The 18,301-nt window shown below is 50.9% G+C and overlaps 1 protein-coding gene across 1 annotated transcript in view; it reads right to left on the minus strand.

Moving 5' to 3' along the window:
* Positions 1-18,301, minus strand: part of LOC119382412 (ankyrin repeat domain-containing protein 50-like) — a 191,069-nt gene that overhangs the window by 15,099 nt on the left and 157,669 nt on the right. Inside the window, 2 exon segments of the mRNA XM_037650105.2 lie at positions 9,679-10,005; positions 12,748-13,015. Coding sequence (XP_037506033.1) covers positions 9,679-10,005; positions 12,748-13,015 — 595 coding nt within the window.

Genomic DNA, 18,301 nt, shown 5'->3' on the forward strand with positions numbered 1-18,301 from the left:
ACAACCAGCGATGGATGGATGGATGGATGAATAAACTTTATTTCGGTCCCTCGGAACGTGCCCTAGCACGTTGCGGGCCGCTCCCACGTCGGAACAGAAAGACCAAGTCTCTCTGCTGCGTCGCGGGGCCGTTGGACTGCCCATAGTTGTGCTTCGAGTCCGGAGCTCGTAATAGCATCTTCCCATTTTGACGATAACGCTGGAATATTCGACGGCGCATGTATAAATGCCGACCGGCTTCACCGCTTGTCAGCTGATCGACGGTCGACGCTCTGTTCGCCGCTATCAGCGCATACCGCGCGTACTGCTGTAAATTAACTTTCCGTTTCTCGGCCACAAGTTCGGCCAAATAAAGAGTTTCATCTTGGACACCTCGCCTACGGTCTTCGTCGACGTCACGACCACGTGACATCTGGTGGAGGTGCTGCTTCTTTCATGTACCGGACGCCCCCGTCAAGCCGTGAACCCAGCCTAAGTCGCGAGGAAGACATCGACGGCAACCCTGAGCAGCAAGCAAGCCGAAGACAACAAGGTCTACGGCCAGAGTACGAGCCTTTACCTGAAAAGACCCGGCGGACTAAGACCTCGACCGCAGCGACGATGACAGCCCCCGCGCCGTCTGCGCCTATCCTGTTCCGGCAACCCAAGGAGCCGGCGACCTTCTGCGGTTCAGCACTTGAAGACCCGGAAAGCTGGCTTGAAACTTACGACCGAGTCGCCGTTTCCAATGCCTGGACCAGCGAAAACAAGCTTCGACATGTGTACTTCGCCTTGCAAGACGCCGCTCGCACCTGGTTCGAGAACCAAGAGCAAACCCTGACAACGTGAAACACATTTCGCACCAGGTTCCTTGCTACATTCACGAGCGTCATCCGCAAGGAGAGGGCCGAAGCGCTGCTTGAAACCCGTTCGCAGCTACCAGACGAAAACGTGGAGCTCTTCACAGAAGAGATGACCAGACTCTTCCACCACGCCGACCCCGAAATGCCGGAAGACAAGAAAGTCCGCTTCCTCATGCGAGGAGTAAAGCAGGAGCTGTTCGCGGGTCTGATGCAGAACCCACCAAATACTGTCCAGGAATTCATCTCCGAAGCGACGACGATTGAAAAGACGCTGGAGATGCGCACTCGACAATTCAATCACTGCTCGACGCCAGCGAACGCAGACGTTCAACCACTCTGCTCTGACGACTTGCGTGAAACGATTCGAGCGATCGTGCGGGAGGAACTGCGCAAGCTTTTACCCCCGCCACAGCCTCAAGTGGACTCAATAAACGAAATTGTTCGTGAAGAAGTTCAGCAAGCGTTAGGAATTCCCGAACCACCGCCGCCTCATCCAGAGGCCATGACCTACGCTGCTGCAGTCTGCCGTCCCGTGCCCGCTCCGCGACAACGTCAAAACAGCACATCGCCACAGTTCGGCCGCCAGACGCCGCCGCTGCCGCCACCACCGACGCCCTACCGTCCTCCTGTCGCCCAGCGCTATGCCCCGCGCAACGCGCCAAGGAAGACCGATGTTTAGCGCGCCCCTGACAATCGCCCTCTCTGCTACCACTGCAGGGAGGCCGGCCACACGTACCGCCGCTGCCAGTACTGACAGATGGGGGCTACGTGGATTCGCCGTCAACGCGCCGCACCCACAGCCAGGCGAACGGCCTCGTGACATCGACGACTATCTCACCGGAACACAGTGGCAAGAACGACGACCTTCCCGCTCGCCATCGCCAGGCCGCTACATGTCACCGCACCGCCGGCAGTATACTGGCCCAAACCGGGGCCGGTCGCCTAGCCCATATCCGGGAAACTAAAGGCAGCAACTGATGGAGGTGTAGTAGACCCTTTTCAAGCACACGAGCGCCACCAACGGGCGCGCAAGCGCTCACGGGAAAAGTGTGTACGCCGCAGCAGTCGCCGCACCCAGCGCGCAGGCCTCGCGCTTTAGCTCTCCGCTTACACCGTGCCAGCACTTGTCAGATCAAGTGAATGCGACAAGGTGTAACACATTACTGCGTAAATCAGTCGTAAACTTCTTCTGTGTTTAACAACGATGGCCTCTCTACGATTTCCATCTGTCTAGTGTTCCCGCGTGCCACTGATCGTCGGACCACCTGAGCGGTTCCGAAGCGTCATAATTTTTATTTTTTGGCGCCAGCATGCCTTGCGGCATAAATTAAACAAAAAGATACAACTCGGTTTCCTAGACAAATTCCGCGAGCGGTCATTACAATTTGTGAACCGTGGATCCATTCGAAATCAACGCCCACCGACACTGTTGACGAGCACAAGGTCAGGCTCTAATATGTAAAGATAGCGCGAGACAGTACACCTTTAGCAAAGCAAGCTACATTGATTAGACAGCGTGCGCGTCGCTCGTACGTCAGGTAACAAAGGATACGAATTCATTACCATTCGTTGACACTGACGGCAAATATATTTTACAAACGCCGGTTGTGTTTTCGCGTGCTGCCTCACATGTGACCACACTGTGGACATGTATAGTCGTGCTCGGGGCCGATACGAAATTACCCTTTTAAGGCCATAGCGACTAAGTGCAGCCGGCAAGCGCAAGAGTGTTCATAAATGCTCAAGCGAAAACCTGTCTCTGGCAATACGATGCATCTCGCTAATATCAGGACATTGCAAGTAATCGTTCAATAAACATGAATTCGGTTAGATGGTCGACATCTACATTTTTAAACTACATCTTTTAGATGTAGGTTATCCTCACATTGCAGTGGCCACTGTCGCTGAACGTTTAAAGAAGTCGGTTTTGTGAAGTCCGTGCATGGTTGTAGAAATTCGATAGGAAAATTCCTTACATTCATTGCATACCTCACAGTCTAGGTAAGATTTTTGCCGCTGTGCAGAGAAATAATGAGTGAGTAATAGACAAGATGCGGACCGATATTTGTTTCGTAAAAAACACCAACAAATTCTGTGATTGCCGTACAGGTGTGGTGTATAAGGTTCCTTTTAGCTGCGGCTGCTTCCACGTAGGACAGACGGGCCGCTGTGTTAGAGATTATTGGAACATAAGAGATCGCTAACCGGAGGCTCACCTCCTAATCTTTCTTTACATTGCCGAGAATGTAAGTGCACGTCGAAGTTGGATGCACGCGCAGTTCTATACCGGCACAGGAATGAAGAAACGCGTTCAATGACTGAGGCATGGCATATCGATAGCAGTGATAGCGCATGCGTGAGTTAATCGTCGATTAACTTGCATAAGAAGAAATCAAATGCCTTAATCTGTCATGTAGAACCCCACGCGTGCCAGACTGACAGGTTGGGCATGCGCAGATAAGTTTTCGTTTCTTTTTTTTTTTCGCCGTTGTGCGCCTTTGTAGTTGTTAGTCGGCGTCTGTGGTGTCTTGACTTCTTCCTTGTGTCCGTGTTTGCACGCCCTGTCTTTTAGAATGAATTCGGTGTTCCAGCTCATATTTAATACATCTTGATAATATCGGCACGCGATAATACGCATGCTGCTTAACTACTATACATCCGATGAATATCCGCTTGGTAATGCCGAGACACCGCACTGTGTTAATCCTTTCGCATTTCATGCGTATATATATATATATATGCAGATGCGTCCGGATGTGTGCAGTATTTACGGCGTAAGAATAGTTAAGAAGCGGCGACGTGTTCTTTTCGTTTCGTGGTGCCACCGATATCACGGCGCCAACGAGCAGCAGGCGAGCGAACAGCCGGCTCGCTCGGCGTACACACTTTTCCCATAGTGCTCCGCGCGCCCGCGGGGCGCTATGGGATTGCTTGAAAAAGGTCTGTTGCTGTACGACGAAATGCCGAAGATCCTCTGCGGCCACCGCCGACGACAACGCGACGAGACCTGCAGAACATGACACAAGGCAGACGAAGCCCTGCCGACGAAACCTTGTGGACCGAAGAAGGCCTGACGGCGCAATGGGAAAGCAGTGGAACAAACCAACGTAGCCGTGACCCAACACCACGACCTAACTGCAACGCCAGACGACGAACTAGCAACCTCGACGTTCTCATCGACGGCCACAATGTCACCGCCCTCGTCGACACTGGGGCCAACTATTCAGTTGTCAGTGGGCCATTCACCACCAAGCTGAAGAAAGTAAAGACCGCTTGGAGTGGACTCGAAATCCGGACAGCCGGAAGCCACCTGATAACGCCGATTGGTGTCTGCACGGCGAGAGTCACCATCAATAACCGGACTTATCCTGCGAGCTTTGTAATCCTACAAAACTGCTCCAGGGATGTGATACTTGGAATGGACTTCCTAAGTGACCACAGCGCCGTCATCGACCTGAGGTCTGAGTCGATAACAATAACCTCAGACAAAGCGCTCCCGCCAACGCGACGCCAGGGAACCATGCACTGAATGTGATAGAAGAGCAGGTGACCGTTCCGCCACGCTCCAGCGTCATTATTTCCGTCGGCACCGAAAAACCTGCGAACCTTGAAGGCGTCATCGAGGGCGATCAGCACCTACTTCTGAACCGTCAAATTTGCATCGCAAGAGGTATAGCCGAGCTGCGTGGCGGTAAAGCAAAGGTAGTGCTGACAAACTTCAGCCACGAATATAGGCACCTCAACACTGGCACGACGGTCACCTACATCGATGAATGTGTGGCCCCCAGCAATGCTTTCGCCCTCCTCGATGCTGCCGAACCTGCTTTGACGAATCGAAATCCTGAACCAGATTTCAACATCAACCCGAGCCTTCCGAAGGTCAAGCAAGACCAGCTCGAAACCCTGCTCCTGCAACACAAGGACTGCTTTTCGTCGTCGTCAAGAATTCGACAGACCCCAGTCGCGAAACATCGCATCATAACAGAAGAAAGTGCCCGACCGATCCGTCACAGCCCGTACCGAGTTTTGACGCGAGAACGCGAGGCCGTCAAGAAACAGGTCGACGAAATTCTACGTGACGACATCATCCAGCCGTCCAAGAGTCTGTGGGCGTCACCTGTGGTGTTAGTGAGGAAGAAGGATGGGACGTTACATTTCTGCGTTGATTATCGTCGCCTGAACAAAATCACGAAAAAGGACGTGTATCCTCTCCCACGTATAGACGACGCCCTAGATCGACTCCACAACGCGAAGTACTTTTTTTCAGGGCTTGTTGCTGCTGAGCTAGTTGGTTCATAACTTGAGGAAAAAACTGTAATGACGCAAAGAAGGCGGGGAAGAAGCGAAGATACGAACAGACGGCGCCTGTGTCTGTCTGTTTGTGTCTTCGCTTCGTCCCTGTCTTCTTTGCGTCATTACAGTTTTTTCCTCTACTTTTCTTCGATGGACCTCAAGACCGGCTACTGGCAAATCGAAGTCGACGAGAAAGACCGAGAAAAGACTGCCTTCATAACACCGGACGGCCTGTTCGAGTTCAAGGTCATGCCCTTCGGTCTTTGCTCGGCACCTGCGACTTTCCAACGAGTCATGGATACAGTATTAGCTGGCTTGAAGTGGCAAACTTGCCTTGTTTACTTGGACGACGTTGTTGTGTTTTCCTCGAACTTCGACGAACACCTCCTGCGCCTTGAATCCGTACTTCAAGCAATCAAGAACTCCGGGCTCACCCTGAAACCACAAAAGTGCCGCTTTGCGTACGAGGAGCTCTTGTTTTTGGGTCACGTGATCAGCAAGACTGGAGTGCGCCCAGACCCGCAGAAAACAGCTGCCATCGCCGCTTTCCCGCCATCCACCGACAAGAAGGCCATGCGCCGATTTCTCGGCTTGTGCGCCTATTACAGACGCTTTGTCAAAGACTTTTCATGGATCGCCGAGCCACTAACGCAGCTCACGAAGACCGACGTCGAATTCAGGTGGCAAACAGCGCAAGTCGAAGCATTTCATGAACTGAAACGACGCCTGCAGACTCCTCCGATACTTGCGCATTTCGACGAATACGCCGATATGGAGATTCACACCGATGCAAGCAGCGTCGGACTCGGCGCCGTACTTGTGCAGCGGACGGAGGGACTAGAAAGGGTTATCAGTTATGCTAGCCGGTCGCTGTCTAAGGCAGAGGCCAACTATTCCACAACAAAAAAGGAGTGCCTTGCCATCATCTGGGCTATGTCAAAGTTTCGCCCCTACCTCTACGGCAGGCCCTTCAAAGTTGTGAGAGACCATCACGCCTTGTGTTGGCTAGCTAACTTGAAGGACCCTTCAAGTCGCCTCGCACAGTGGAGCCTAAGACTTCAAGAATTCGACATTACCGTCGTGTACAAGTCCGGAAGGAAACACTCCGACGTTGACTGCTTGCCTCGTGCCTCCGTCGACCCACCACCGCCCGACGACCAGGATGATGACAGCTTCTTGGAAGCCATAAGGGCCGACGACTTCGCCGAACGACAGTGAGCCGACCCGAAACTTAAGGGTGTAGTGGAATACCTGGAGGGCAGGACCATTGTTGTCCCAAAAGTATTCAGGCGAGGATTGGCGTCATTTTCCTTGAAAAACAACGTCCTCGTAAAGAAGAACTTCACTCCGGCGCGAGCCAGCTACCTTATCATTGTACCTTCGGGACTGCGACCAGAAATTTTGCATGCCCTGCACGACGACCCAACGGCTGGACACCTCGGACTTTCCCGAACGCTCGCACGAGTACAGGAAAAGTACTACTGGCTGCGCCTTGCCGCCGACGTCACTCGCTACGTAAGGACGTGCCGAGACTGTCAGCGACGGAAGACACCGCCCACAAGATCAGCAGGCTTGCTTCAGCTGATCGAGCCTCCTCGGCGACCATTCCAGCAGATCGGGATGGACCTCCTGGGGCCGTTCCCAACGTCGACTTGCGGAAATAAATGGATCGTCGTGGCTACCTACTACCTCACCTGCTACATCGAAACAAAAGCCCTGCCCAAGGGCAGTGCCGTTGAGGTAGCCAAGTTCTTCGTTGAGAGCATCGTCCTTCGACACGGTGCCCCAGAGGTTCTCATCACCGACAGAGATACGGCGCTTACGGCTGACCTAACTCGGGTGATCTTGGCATACAGCCACACAAGCCACCGCCAGACCACCGCGTACCACCCACAGACCAACGGCCTCACTGAGCGTCTAAATAAGACCATCGCCAACATGCTAGCCACGTACGTCGACGTCGAACACAAGACGTGGGACGCCATCCTTCCGTACGTGACCTTCGCGTACAACACGGCCGTACAGGAAACGACGCAGATGACGTCATACAAGTTGGTCTACGAACAGAGCCTGGCAACGACGCTCGACGCCATGTTACCAAACGTGACCGACGAGGAACACATCGACGTGACCACCTACCTACAGCGCGCCGAAGAAGCAGGACAGCTCGCCCGCCTACGGATCAAGAACCACCAGACGACTGACAGCTGCCGCTATAACCTTCGACGATGCCACATGGAATACCAACCCGGTAACTGTGTATGGGTATGGACGCCAATACGCCGACGGGGACTTAGCGAGAAGCTTCTTCGACGATACTTCAGACTGTACAAGGTACTTCGACGCCTCGGCGCACTCGACTACGAGGTTGTCCCTGACGGCATTACGAACTCTCAGTGGCGCCGTGCATGACCTGAAGTCATCCATGTCGTGCGCCTCAAGCGATATTACGCGCGTTAGTGAATCTGAGGACTGTACTTTTACTTTATCATTGTACTTTCTTGCTTGTGCTTATTTTTATTGTACTATCTTGCTTGTGCTTGTTTATTGTACTTTCTTGCTTTATTATTGTTATTTATTGTTGCATGCATTGCCGCCCCCCCCCCCCCCCCTGTGTTCTGTTTTAAGCACCAGGACGATGCTTTTTCAGAGGGGGGCATTGCCACGTGCGTTTCTTATTATCACTTTCCCTGTATTCAGTTTTCGCCCACAAAGACCGTCAGCAACGCTCAGCGCAAACCGCGCCTCATTGTTCAAGAAGCTTCGTGATTATTGTAGATCGTTTTGTTAAGATTGCGCGCAAGACGCGAACACTTGAGCTTATTCTAGACCTTGTGCGACAACCAGCGATAACGCTGGAATATTTGATGGCGCATGTATAAATGCTGACCGGCTTCACCGCTTGTCAGTTTATCGATGGTCGACGCTCTGTTCGCCGCTATCAGCGCATACCGCGTGTATTGCTGTAAATTAACTTTCCGTTTCTCGGCCACAAGTTCAGCCAAATAAAGAGTTTCATCTTGGACACCTCGCCTGCGGTCTTCGTTGACGTCACAACCACGTGACACTATACCGTAGACTCTCGTTGGAACCTGAAGGGACCAGAAAAATATGTTCCGTTTAACAGGAGTTCCATTTACTGAGAGACGAACAGGGGTGCAGAATACAAGCCCGAAACCAATCGTGTGAGAGGCAGTTGTTCCGTTTAAGAGACTTCCGTTTACTGAGAGTCTACTGTATAATGTTTTTTATTGCTGTTTTTATCAAGCAGCAACAAAAAATTACACACTTCCACGTTTTTATATTTTCCATAATATTTTTCTTGCTCTGCAACTTACATTTTTTGTAAATAGCAATCATTATGCACAACTGGGTATGCTGCAATGCATGCTGGAGTATTCTCTACACTGGCAAAAAATTTCTTCACGAAACCTATGAAAAATTACCATTTTCTCATGGTAACGAAAGAGTTCCAGCATGATCATTTCTGAGGGAATTGAGGTTGCATGTGCAATATCTGCACTCTATCTTCCTGACAGAAAATTGAAGACAAGTGGCCGGAGGAGCAAAGTGGGCAAAGACGTTGCCTGGGCTGCTCTCCCTCCTCACACCGTGTAGCACTGCTGCCCCTTTCTTTTCAACGAGGGAGCTGTTTAAAGACGAGGTTATTCTCTGGGGAGCGTTCCTAGCCTAGCGAGTATGTGTCACAGAAATAGGCCCCACTACTCACCACAGGTCCATTGAAAATGAACAGGCCTATGTGCCACGTGGAGAGAAAGAAAGGGAAAGGACTTTGTGGAAGGGAAAGCAGGAAGAAAATGGCCTGGTTTGTACACACCATGCCTGCCAATGTGATGCCACCAGCGCCGCTGTTTAACCAGCCTTCAATTTCTTTTTTCTCCCCCCTGCTCCACGTCACCTCCTTCTCCGCAATGCTGTAATTGCTCTCTCCCCAGCTGGTGCACCTTCGCTGACACTCACTCCCTCGATTCTCTGGGTATTTTCCGGCAGCCACATTATAACCGGTCTCTCATGTCGTGGGACTGCACAACAAGTGGTATGCGTATACATCGAGTTCCACGAAAGGGTAAATGGGAGTCAGAAGAAACCATATACCGTATTTTCTCGCATATAACCCGCCCCTGCATATAAACCGCACCCCCACTTTTTAAGCACATTTTTCCCTTTTCTGGTGTGGGTTATATGCGAGAAAATACGGTCCTGCAGTGTAAGTGGTTACATTATAAATGGTCTGAGCTGGTTGAGAGAGTGTGAGCAGCTGGGGTCGTTGTGGCACCTGGCAAAGCAGATCTCAATCACATGGCTTCAGAGATCTGCTTCGGCAGCGTGACGAAACGCAATGCTAACCCAAGGAAGCAGATGAATGCCAACGTGCGAGTGCCACTACCAGACACTTAAGTAAAAAATTAGGGTCACTTGCAATTTTTTTTATTGTCGAAAAAGCTTCGCGGAAGTGGTAGTTGGCTAATGCACTACTGTTAGTATTGAATTTTTTGTAAATAAAATTGGTGTCGGCACCCACCTGAGCCCCTCGCTCCAGCAGGAGCTTGACCACGTGTGCCTGTCCCTGCCAGGCGGCCGACTGCAGGGCAGTGCGTTGGTCACTGTCCTCGGCATCAACATCGGCTCCGCGGCTGAGCAGCAGTTCAACCAAGTCGACATGGCCCTGCCAGGCAGCCACGTGCAGTGGTGTGCGCCCTTCGAGATCGCCAATCTCAGGGTCAGCTCCGTGAGCCAAAATGTAGTCTGCCATGTCTACCCGACCCTCCAAGGCAAGCACATACAGTGTCGAGCGACCATCTGCATCCTGGTAGTTGACGTCCGCATTGTAACTCAGCAGGACGTGCACCTGTACAGGATCAGACACCATCTGGCACCTGGCACAACTCTCAACTTCAATTGGCAGGCTAGTTAGTGATGCATTGTTCATATGGTTCATAAGGGACAGGACAGAGTGTCTGGAAATTAAGCGAGACTACAAGCAAATTAAACTCTTTTATCTCCTTTACCATGGCCAGTTACGTATTAGTAAGGACACATATCTAAGCAATGTACATGGACAGCCTACTCAGTCCTATCACATTCAAAGGGCAACTGAGTTTTCATGTAATACCAACATACTGGAAGGCGCGCTTCAGCACTCGCTGAGCCCCGCGACCTTTGCGGCACCGCGCCTCAGCGGACACCCAAAACGTTCGAAAAACGTGAGGGCAAGAGGGCTCGGACTGTACTCCTGCTGGGCGCGTTCTCCAACTTGTGGAACGGCTTTTTCTTTTTCTTTTTTTTTTCTCTCTCTCTTTCTTCTACGCTCTCCGCGTTACCGTCGGCTCGGAGAGCAGGAACGAAGCATGTCGTAAAGCATGTATCTGAGTGTCAAATTTTCGTTTTAGTTTTGTACCGAAATGTTTACTGTTATCGCGCTGTCATGTACAACGCCTTCTGGGTCCAGTCAAGCTGCTCACGGCAGCTTTTAGCCCCGGAGGACGTTTCTAGTCTGTAACTAGAAGAATAAAAAATAAGCTGAAGTTGAAGGAGCCGGCAACCTCCTCCTTTCGCCTTTTCTTTCTTTTTTTTGTCGCTGTTTTGTGAGTTTTGATCAGCCAACCACAGCCCGCCCCTTTCGTATTTGCTCAGCCAACCACAGCTCGCACCTTTCGTACATCGCTGCTGCCCTCGCAGGTAACCCGGGTAGCCATCGCCGCCATCGTGACTTAATGCGAGTGCTTTGTTGGCGGAGTTCACTTCTGTGAGTTGTCGCATACCACCGCATTCCTCTTTTGCGTGCGTGCTCCCCTGCGAGCTCAAAAACATCGAGCTGAAGTTTCTGCTGGCCAACACGACTGCGAAGCTGCAACTGCTCGACCGGGGCATCATCAAGTTCTTCAAGGTGGGCTGAAGGTTGACCTGCTTGGTGCCATTCAAATGGTGACTGGCGCCTGGCGAGACGTGAAGACGGACACAGTGGCCAACTGCTTCCGGAAGCCAGGCTTCGTGACGGCGGAACTTGCGGAAACCAGTGAAGAAAGCGACGACAAGCGCATAGACGACGCATTTCACGAGTTGTCGTCCCTCTTCCCGGCTGCCGTTCCACCTGAAGTGTCTGCAGACAATTTTGAGGAAGCAGACTGCAATGTTCAGGCTGTTTCGAGCCTCACTGATGAGGACATTGTAGCTGCGGTCGCAGGGACCCAGGATGCCCAGGCCGACAGCTCAAGTGGCGACGAAGATCGTCTGGACGAGGCGGCGGCTACATGCGCGTACTCCGCCGCAGAAGTGGCGGCAGCGTTCGGCTCCATTCGCCACTTTTGCAGCGACATGGAGTGAATTGGGCTGTCGCACCTGGACAGCCTTGATAAGATCGAGGCCAGCGTCTTCAACTTCATTTCGTAGACGAAGAAGCAGGCCAAGATAAGCGATTTTTTTTCGCGCAAATAAAACATTCTGTTGCATCGTGTGTGTGGAATTAGTTGTCATTCTTGAATGCGCCGATTGTAGGTGATCGTCCGCCACTGGTAATGTCTCGGGGCCTGTATTATTTTATATCGAACTTTTCATATATCGAACTAATTTGCGATCCCCTTCGAGCTCGATATATCTGTGCTCGACTGTATCATCTTATTTACATGCCTTTGAATCCATATAACGCATAGCTCTGACTTACATGAACTTTGATGCTCTATTGTTGCATCTCTCTGGATATATATTTACTAATGAAGCTTTTTGTTGAAATCTTCCCATTTAAGTATATTGCTGCACCTCTTCGTATGTGTTTGCTGTATCTTTTTGTACGTGTTCAGCGCTATTGCTGACTTGTTGCTCACTCTGCCTAAAGTCTAAAATATAGACCAACATTATAAACAAATAATTAAATAAATAAAATTAAAAAATAAACTTTATGTTCAGGAACTTATACAGACACTTGCCTCGCCATGGCGAGAACTTCAGCAAGGGATTTTTGAGGCTGGGTAGCAAACTTGGGGCCATTGCTGAGAACCTGTTTAACGTCCCCAAGAGGCAACACATCATCCAGCACACAGAGGTGGTTGAGTAGCAGTTTATCTCGAGACACACTGAAGCACTAGAATCATCTGCGGTAAAAGAAATGCTTTGGCAGCAAACACTCGTAAGTATTCTGCTAAGCCTTAAAAATGTCCTGCTAGGCAGGCAAGTGTCCGAACATGCACCTGAATCTGACAAATGCCAGCACTCTGTCCTGATTTTTTTTGTTGCCCGTGTATCTGCTGTCATCCTCGTGAATATGCCTGCATGATGAATGAAACCGTCACTATCAGTAATTGACAACAGCTGCACTGCCAAACCCAGTTCCGCAGTCTGTTTTGTCCTACCATTGACGATGACCACTACCAAAAAATGAATAAACCCTGGCGTCGCCAAAACCACTGCATGGTCCCTACTGGCGGCAAGTTATTTCCTTTCCTTTCATGTCATAATCAGACTACACTCCAGTTAAGGACTATTCTTGTGGCTTCATTAGGTTGTGTCTCATTCCCCTTTTGTTCTAACATGGTTGCCAGACACTCCATAGCAGAGACTCGGGTGTGTGCAGCTAAATCAGAGTATGCGCACTTACAGTTTCCTTGTGTCCCTCAAGGGCAGCCACCCGAAAGGCGGTGCGGCCATCGTGAGCCCTGTGGTCCACCAGCGATGGAGGATGACCTCCAAAGTCCAGCATGGCACGCACAGCCTGTGTGTGTCCTTCCTGTGCTGCCAAGATAAGCGGTGTGCGCCCCTCATTGTCCGTTTCCGAGGCCTGGGCACCGGCCTCCATGAGCAGGGTGCAAACCTCGGCATGACCCTCCAGCGCAGCATAGTGCAGCGGTGTCCAGCCTGCATTGTCCCTGCACAGGGTGCACGCAACCAACGTTACTAGAACAAACTCAGTTTAAAAGCTCCGCCAAAGAGGCGGTCCGCGTGGCGGTCGTGAGAACTAGTGGCGCTGCAGTCACGTCTAGCTCCCGCGGCTGGCGCTTGTTGTGATCGGCGCCGGCGACGTACGAGCGCACGTGGGTTACAGCGACGTCTGCGCTTTGTTCGCTCGTCATTTTTGCAACTGTTCTTGACCAGGCTTAGCATCTTGTACGAAGACACGTGCATGATGTACGAAGCGTAATAATAATAATAATATCTGGGGTTTAACGTCCCAAAATGATGTACGAAGCGTAACGAGGACGATCAGATTCATGGTGCGGTATGCCGACTTGCTTTGCACGGGGCTGCAAGAGCGGCTACCGCAACGACGGCTCCGCTTCACAACACTTCTTTGGACCCCCAAAAGACCCCACGCAATTAAAAACGTGGAAACATAATAATAATAATATCTGGGGTTTAACGTCCCAAAACCACGATATGATTATGAGAGACGGCGTAGTGAAGGGCTCCGGAAATTTCGACCACCTTTAACGTGCACCTAAATCTAAGTACACGGGATTCAAACATTTTCGCCTCCATCGAAAATGCAGCCGCCGCGGACAGGATTCGATCCCGCGACCTTCGGAAAAGGTGGGAACAAGCTTTGCATCGCAAAGATAGAACGCTTACTGCGAAATGCAAGGTCTGTGACGTTCATTTCGAGAGTGACGACATGGTAAAGCACTATCGTCATGTTGTTGCAGGACAAGACGTTTTGATCCCACGTGGAAAGTGGGAACTCGCACCCGGTGCCGTGCCGCGCTTGTTCCCAGCACTTCTACCCCACATTTCGAAGCCAAAATGTTCGGGAGCAAGGCGCAAATCCCCAAAAAATGCACAACGTCCCGTGAAAGCCCAGTGCCCAGTTTGGAGGAGCCGCCAGAAATAGAACAGCAAAATGAAAGGTAGGCGATTACCTACACTCTCGAGACTGGCGAATTCCTAGCTACTGAGACTGAGAGTTGCATCACACTGACATTCGATCAGTTGTCAACTGTCGCGCTGCCTTCAAAGCAGTAGATTTTCGAGAGATTTTACGATGAGGTATCGAACAAGATGTGTGGAATATTTTACACTCGCCGGCTCGAGAACGAAGACTTACTTGTGCAAAAGACAATTGTAGTTGACGAGCAGTTTAACTGCGTAGTGAACAGCTACAGCACACAACGCAAACGGCTGTCGTACAGTGTAAGAAGTGCTGCGGGCATGGAACATCTGCTCGGTGAAGTTGAAAAACTGAAGTTGTGCGAAGGAGGCAATACTGACGACTCTTCTAGCGACAAAGTACGCACGAAGAACTGCTCGGTGATCATATCACGGCCGATCTGTCCGAATCGTTTAAGGCAGCGTAGAAAGATGCGACTGCAGAGACCAGCGAAGGCAACCTTTCAGAAGCTCAAGATGAAGAACCTTACAAGAAATGTGGCTTAGGGCTAGAGCAGTTCGCGAGAAGCAGAAGAAAGAAATCGTGGAATTGAAAGGAAAAATAGAAACGACCTCGGAGGAGTGCCTGAACAAGCAGCTGGACTGTCTTCCACTGCTCCAAAAGCTTGCGGTTGCAACTGCATTCCGCAAAATCAAAGCAAAGGCACCATGTGGAATGCGATACAACGCAGAATGGTTGCTTAAGTGCCTGCTTGTACGAATCGCCAGCTTGTGAGTCTACAAGCTGCTGATAGACTTGAACATGCTACCACTGCCAACAATGAGCCAGCTGACGCAAATACTGAAGGGCATTCCATGTAAATATGGATTTCAAGTCGCCTGCTTGGAAGCCATACAACGGCAAATGAGTAAGCAGCCTCCAAATACAGCATTGGGGACGCTTGTTGTTGATGAAATCAAGCTCACGCAGTCTTACAAGTTCAACAAATCTACCTAATGTAATCGCACACTGAGATTTAATTTACAGAGTTCTCGTAAAGGTTTCCGATTTTGGTTCAGTATCTCTTTAACCGTCGCGAAAACTTGTCTTGCAAAGCATGTGATGTTTTTCGAGAAAGTTTTTTTAAAATAAACTGTAGACAACATAAGCACTGTACTTCTAGAATGTTTTTGTATCTCGAGTAAGTACCCTTCTTTGTACACTATCGGTGGCATAGGCAGAAATGTTTTTCGGGGGGGGGGGGGCACGCCCTTGATCTGACGTGGGGTCCGGGCAGGTGAGTGTGGTCGAGTGTCATTTCGTGCTCTGTAACACATGGCAGAAAAAAATTTCGGGGGCGGGGCACGGGCCCGGTGTGCCCCCCCCCATGGCTGCGCCACTGTACACTATAAAGGCTTTTACAAACGTGTGGGGTTGTTCTTGGTCTAGATAAGACGGCAGCAGCTAAAAGTGTAGTGGTAGTTATAAAAATTACGCTGAAAACCCTCAATCATTTAGAAACTCCTATGCTTGGAAGTTAATTAATTAATTAATTTTATTTATTTATTTATTTATTTATTTATGCCATACCCACAGCGCCACATGGCATTACAGTGCAATGTAGACAGCTCAAATATAGACCGAACATCGATTCTTAGCCAATCAATGAGCAACGCACGCGGGCCAATGTATACAGACGACCGTATGCATATCCACCTAAGTAGTCCGCAAATGAGATGCGCGAACGTCGACTGGAAGATTGATAAATGTTTGAGTTTGCAACTAGTACAATTAGAAAGTTGCCGTGCAGTTGCCACGAGCAACTTCGCGGTGGACCGCCGCGTTACGCCGTGGCAGCAGACGACACGCCGATAGTGGCGCAAGACGTGACTTGCACGCAACAAGGGCTCAAACAAGGTGACCAGTTAACCTGTCATAAACAATAAAGATCTTTCACTTTATAATGTGGTACAGACCAACGTCGCCATTGTGTATATAGCTTTTTTATCATCATCATCGTCAGCCTGTCTATGCCCACTGCAGGGCAAAGGCCTTTCCCATGTTCCACCAATCAACCCGGTCCTGTCCTTTCTGCTGCCACGTTATACCTACAAACTTCTTAATCTCATCTACCCACCTAATTTTCTGTCTCCCCCTCACGCATTTGCCATCTCTTGGAATCCAGCTTTTTACTAGTGCATTATTATTTTCATGCACAACAATGATGCAATGTTTGCAATTTTAAACATTCCTGCAAACTATAGTTTCATCTTTGTGTAAGCATTCCACATTGTATGTGCACTTTATGCGTGTTTCCTTCTGCATGTTTTCAAGCTACATCATCACTTCCAATTATGTTGCCAGTGCTCATGTGCAAACTGCCATTTCAGGTGGGAGGACCCAGTCAGGAGTTAATGCTTTTTGTCCTCTCTTTCCCAAGTGTAACTTTGTACCTGTAGAGTGCCAAGTGCATACGTACCTCTAGCCAAGTTGGTTATGGGGCACCCTCTATAGGATGTACTGACAATAAACTGGGTCACTTCTGCTGGGGACTTGGAGAGCGTGCGTCTTGATTCTGCAGTCCTCGGGCTTAGGCCTGCATCCTCGGCCGCCTTGGCTCGAACTCGCCCACCACATGGTGTCAGAAGTGGGATGCCAGGTTCCTGCCATTCAACATGGCTAATAAGGACGCTCCAGTTCCTGCCCTTACGGCCACCAGTCTCCGGAGCCCAGCTCTATTTTCCTTTGACGATGCCGGCAAGTGGCTTCCCTGGTTACACCCATTCGAAGACTACTCCTTCGCCACCAGCATGCACACAATGCCAGACGAGACAAGGGTTAGGACCCTCCTCTACTGCATGGGTCCATGGGCACGCGTTGTCCTCAGTTCGCTCATCTCCGGTGAAGACGTGTACAAGTCTTATGCGGAAGTCACTCGGTGGCTCACAAGCTACTTCGTGCACTCCGTAAACGAGGTGTACGAGAGCTCTCACTTCCACAAGCGGACACAACAACCAAGCGAAACCGTCGACAGTTTCTTCACGGCCCTTTGGAACATGGTACGCAAGTGTAACTACCCGTCACCTGCCATTGAAAAGCGTTTTGTTCGCAGCCATTTCGTCGTGGGTTTGTCAGATTCTCACCTCTCAAACAAGCTGTGCTGCACTCCGAACCTCTCCCTGGACGACGCACTTGTGCAAGCCCGTCAGCACGAAGATGCCGAGCGCGAGAAGCAACGCCTGTCGTTCACTGCTGGGCAACCGCCGACGGCAACGAACGTGGACGCGGCGACTTTACGTAAACCCATGCAGCACACACGGACGAAACCACAGATGGGACTCTGGCAACTTTGCGTGGTGTGACCGGCCCGACGGTTCTCAAACCAGCAACAACGGTGGCGACGAGACTTCGAAAAGCGGCCAAGGGGGGCAGTGCCACTTCTGCGGTCACGAGGTCCACCGACGGTCCGACTGCCCAGCTGCTAAAGCGGTCTGTAACCACTGCAAGAAGCGAGGCCACTTTGCGTTGGTATGTCGCTCAAAGAAGCGCCTCAGATCTGTGGAGCTCCATTCCGTCACGGCGGTGGCTCAGAACAGGCAGTACGTTGAAGTTTGGGTCAATGGCCACCCTCTCGTCTTCAAGGTGAACTCTGGTGCCAACGTTTCGGTGGTTCCACGTACGTTTCCTGGCTGCCCAGCCGTCCTCAATAAGCCACGTGGCGAAGAACTTTTCCCGGGAAACAATCCCTGAAGCTTCTCGGCACCTTCTCTGTGGCACTGTCTTGGAGAGGCAGACAAGTCAATGAGCACCTTTACGTCGTTGTGGGACAAGAGCAGCCCCTACTAGGCTATCCTGCCATCGTTGCCCTCGGTGTTGTCAAGTTTGTCGGTGCCGTCACATTAGCTCTGCCGAACACACCACCTCTGGAAGCCCTCCAGTCCTTTTCACCGGCCTGGGCACGTTCCCAACAGAGTACACTATCCGTATCAAGCCTGATGCGGTACCGTATTCCCTCAGCACAGCATGACATATCCCGATACCCCTACGAGACGTCGTCAAAAAGGAGCTTGTCAAGATGGAGCAGGAGGGCGTGATCCGGCACGTCGATGAACCAACGGACTGGTGCACGGGCCTTGTCGTCGTCCCGAAGCCAGCGGAGGGTTACCACCTTTGCATGGATTTGACCAAACTCAACCAAGTCGTTCTGCGTGAACACCACGAACTTCCAACCATTGACCAAACCCTCAGACTGCTCGGTGATGCCTGCGTTTTTTCGAAGTTGGACACAACTTCAGGCTTCCACCAAGTACGCCTGGCATGTGACGCCCAGAAGTATACGACCTCCATAACT

Source organism: Rhipicephalus sanguineus, chromosome 2 (genome assembly GCF_013339695.2).
Source record: "Rhipicephalus sanguineus isolate Rsan-2018 chromosome 2, BIME_Rsan_1.4, whole genome shotgun sequence".
Lineage (NCBI taxonomy): Eukaryota > Metazoa > Arthropoda > Arachnida > Ixodida > Ixodidae > Rhipicephalus > Rhipicephalus sanguineus.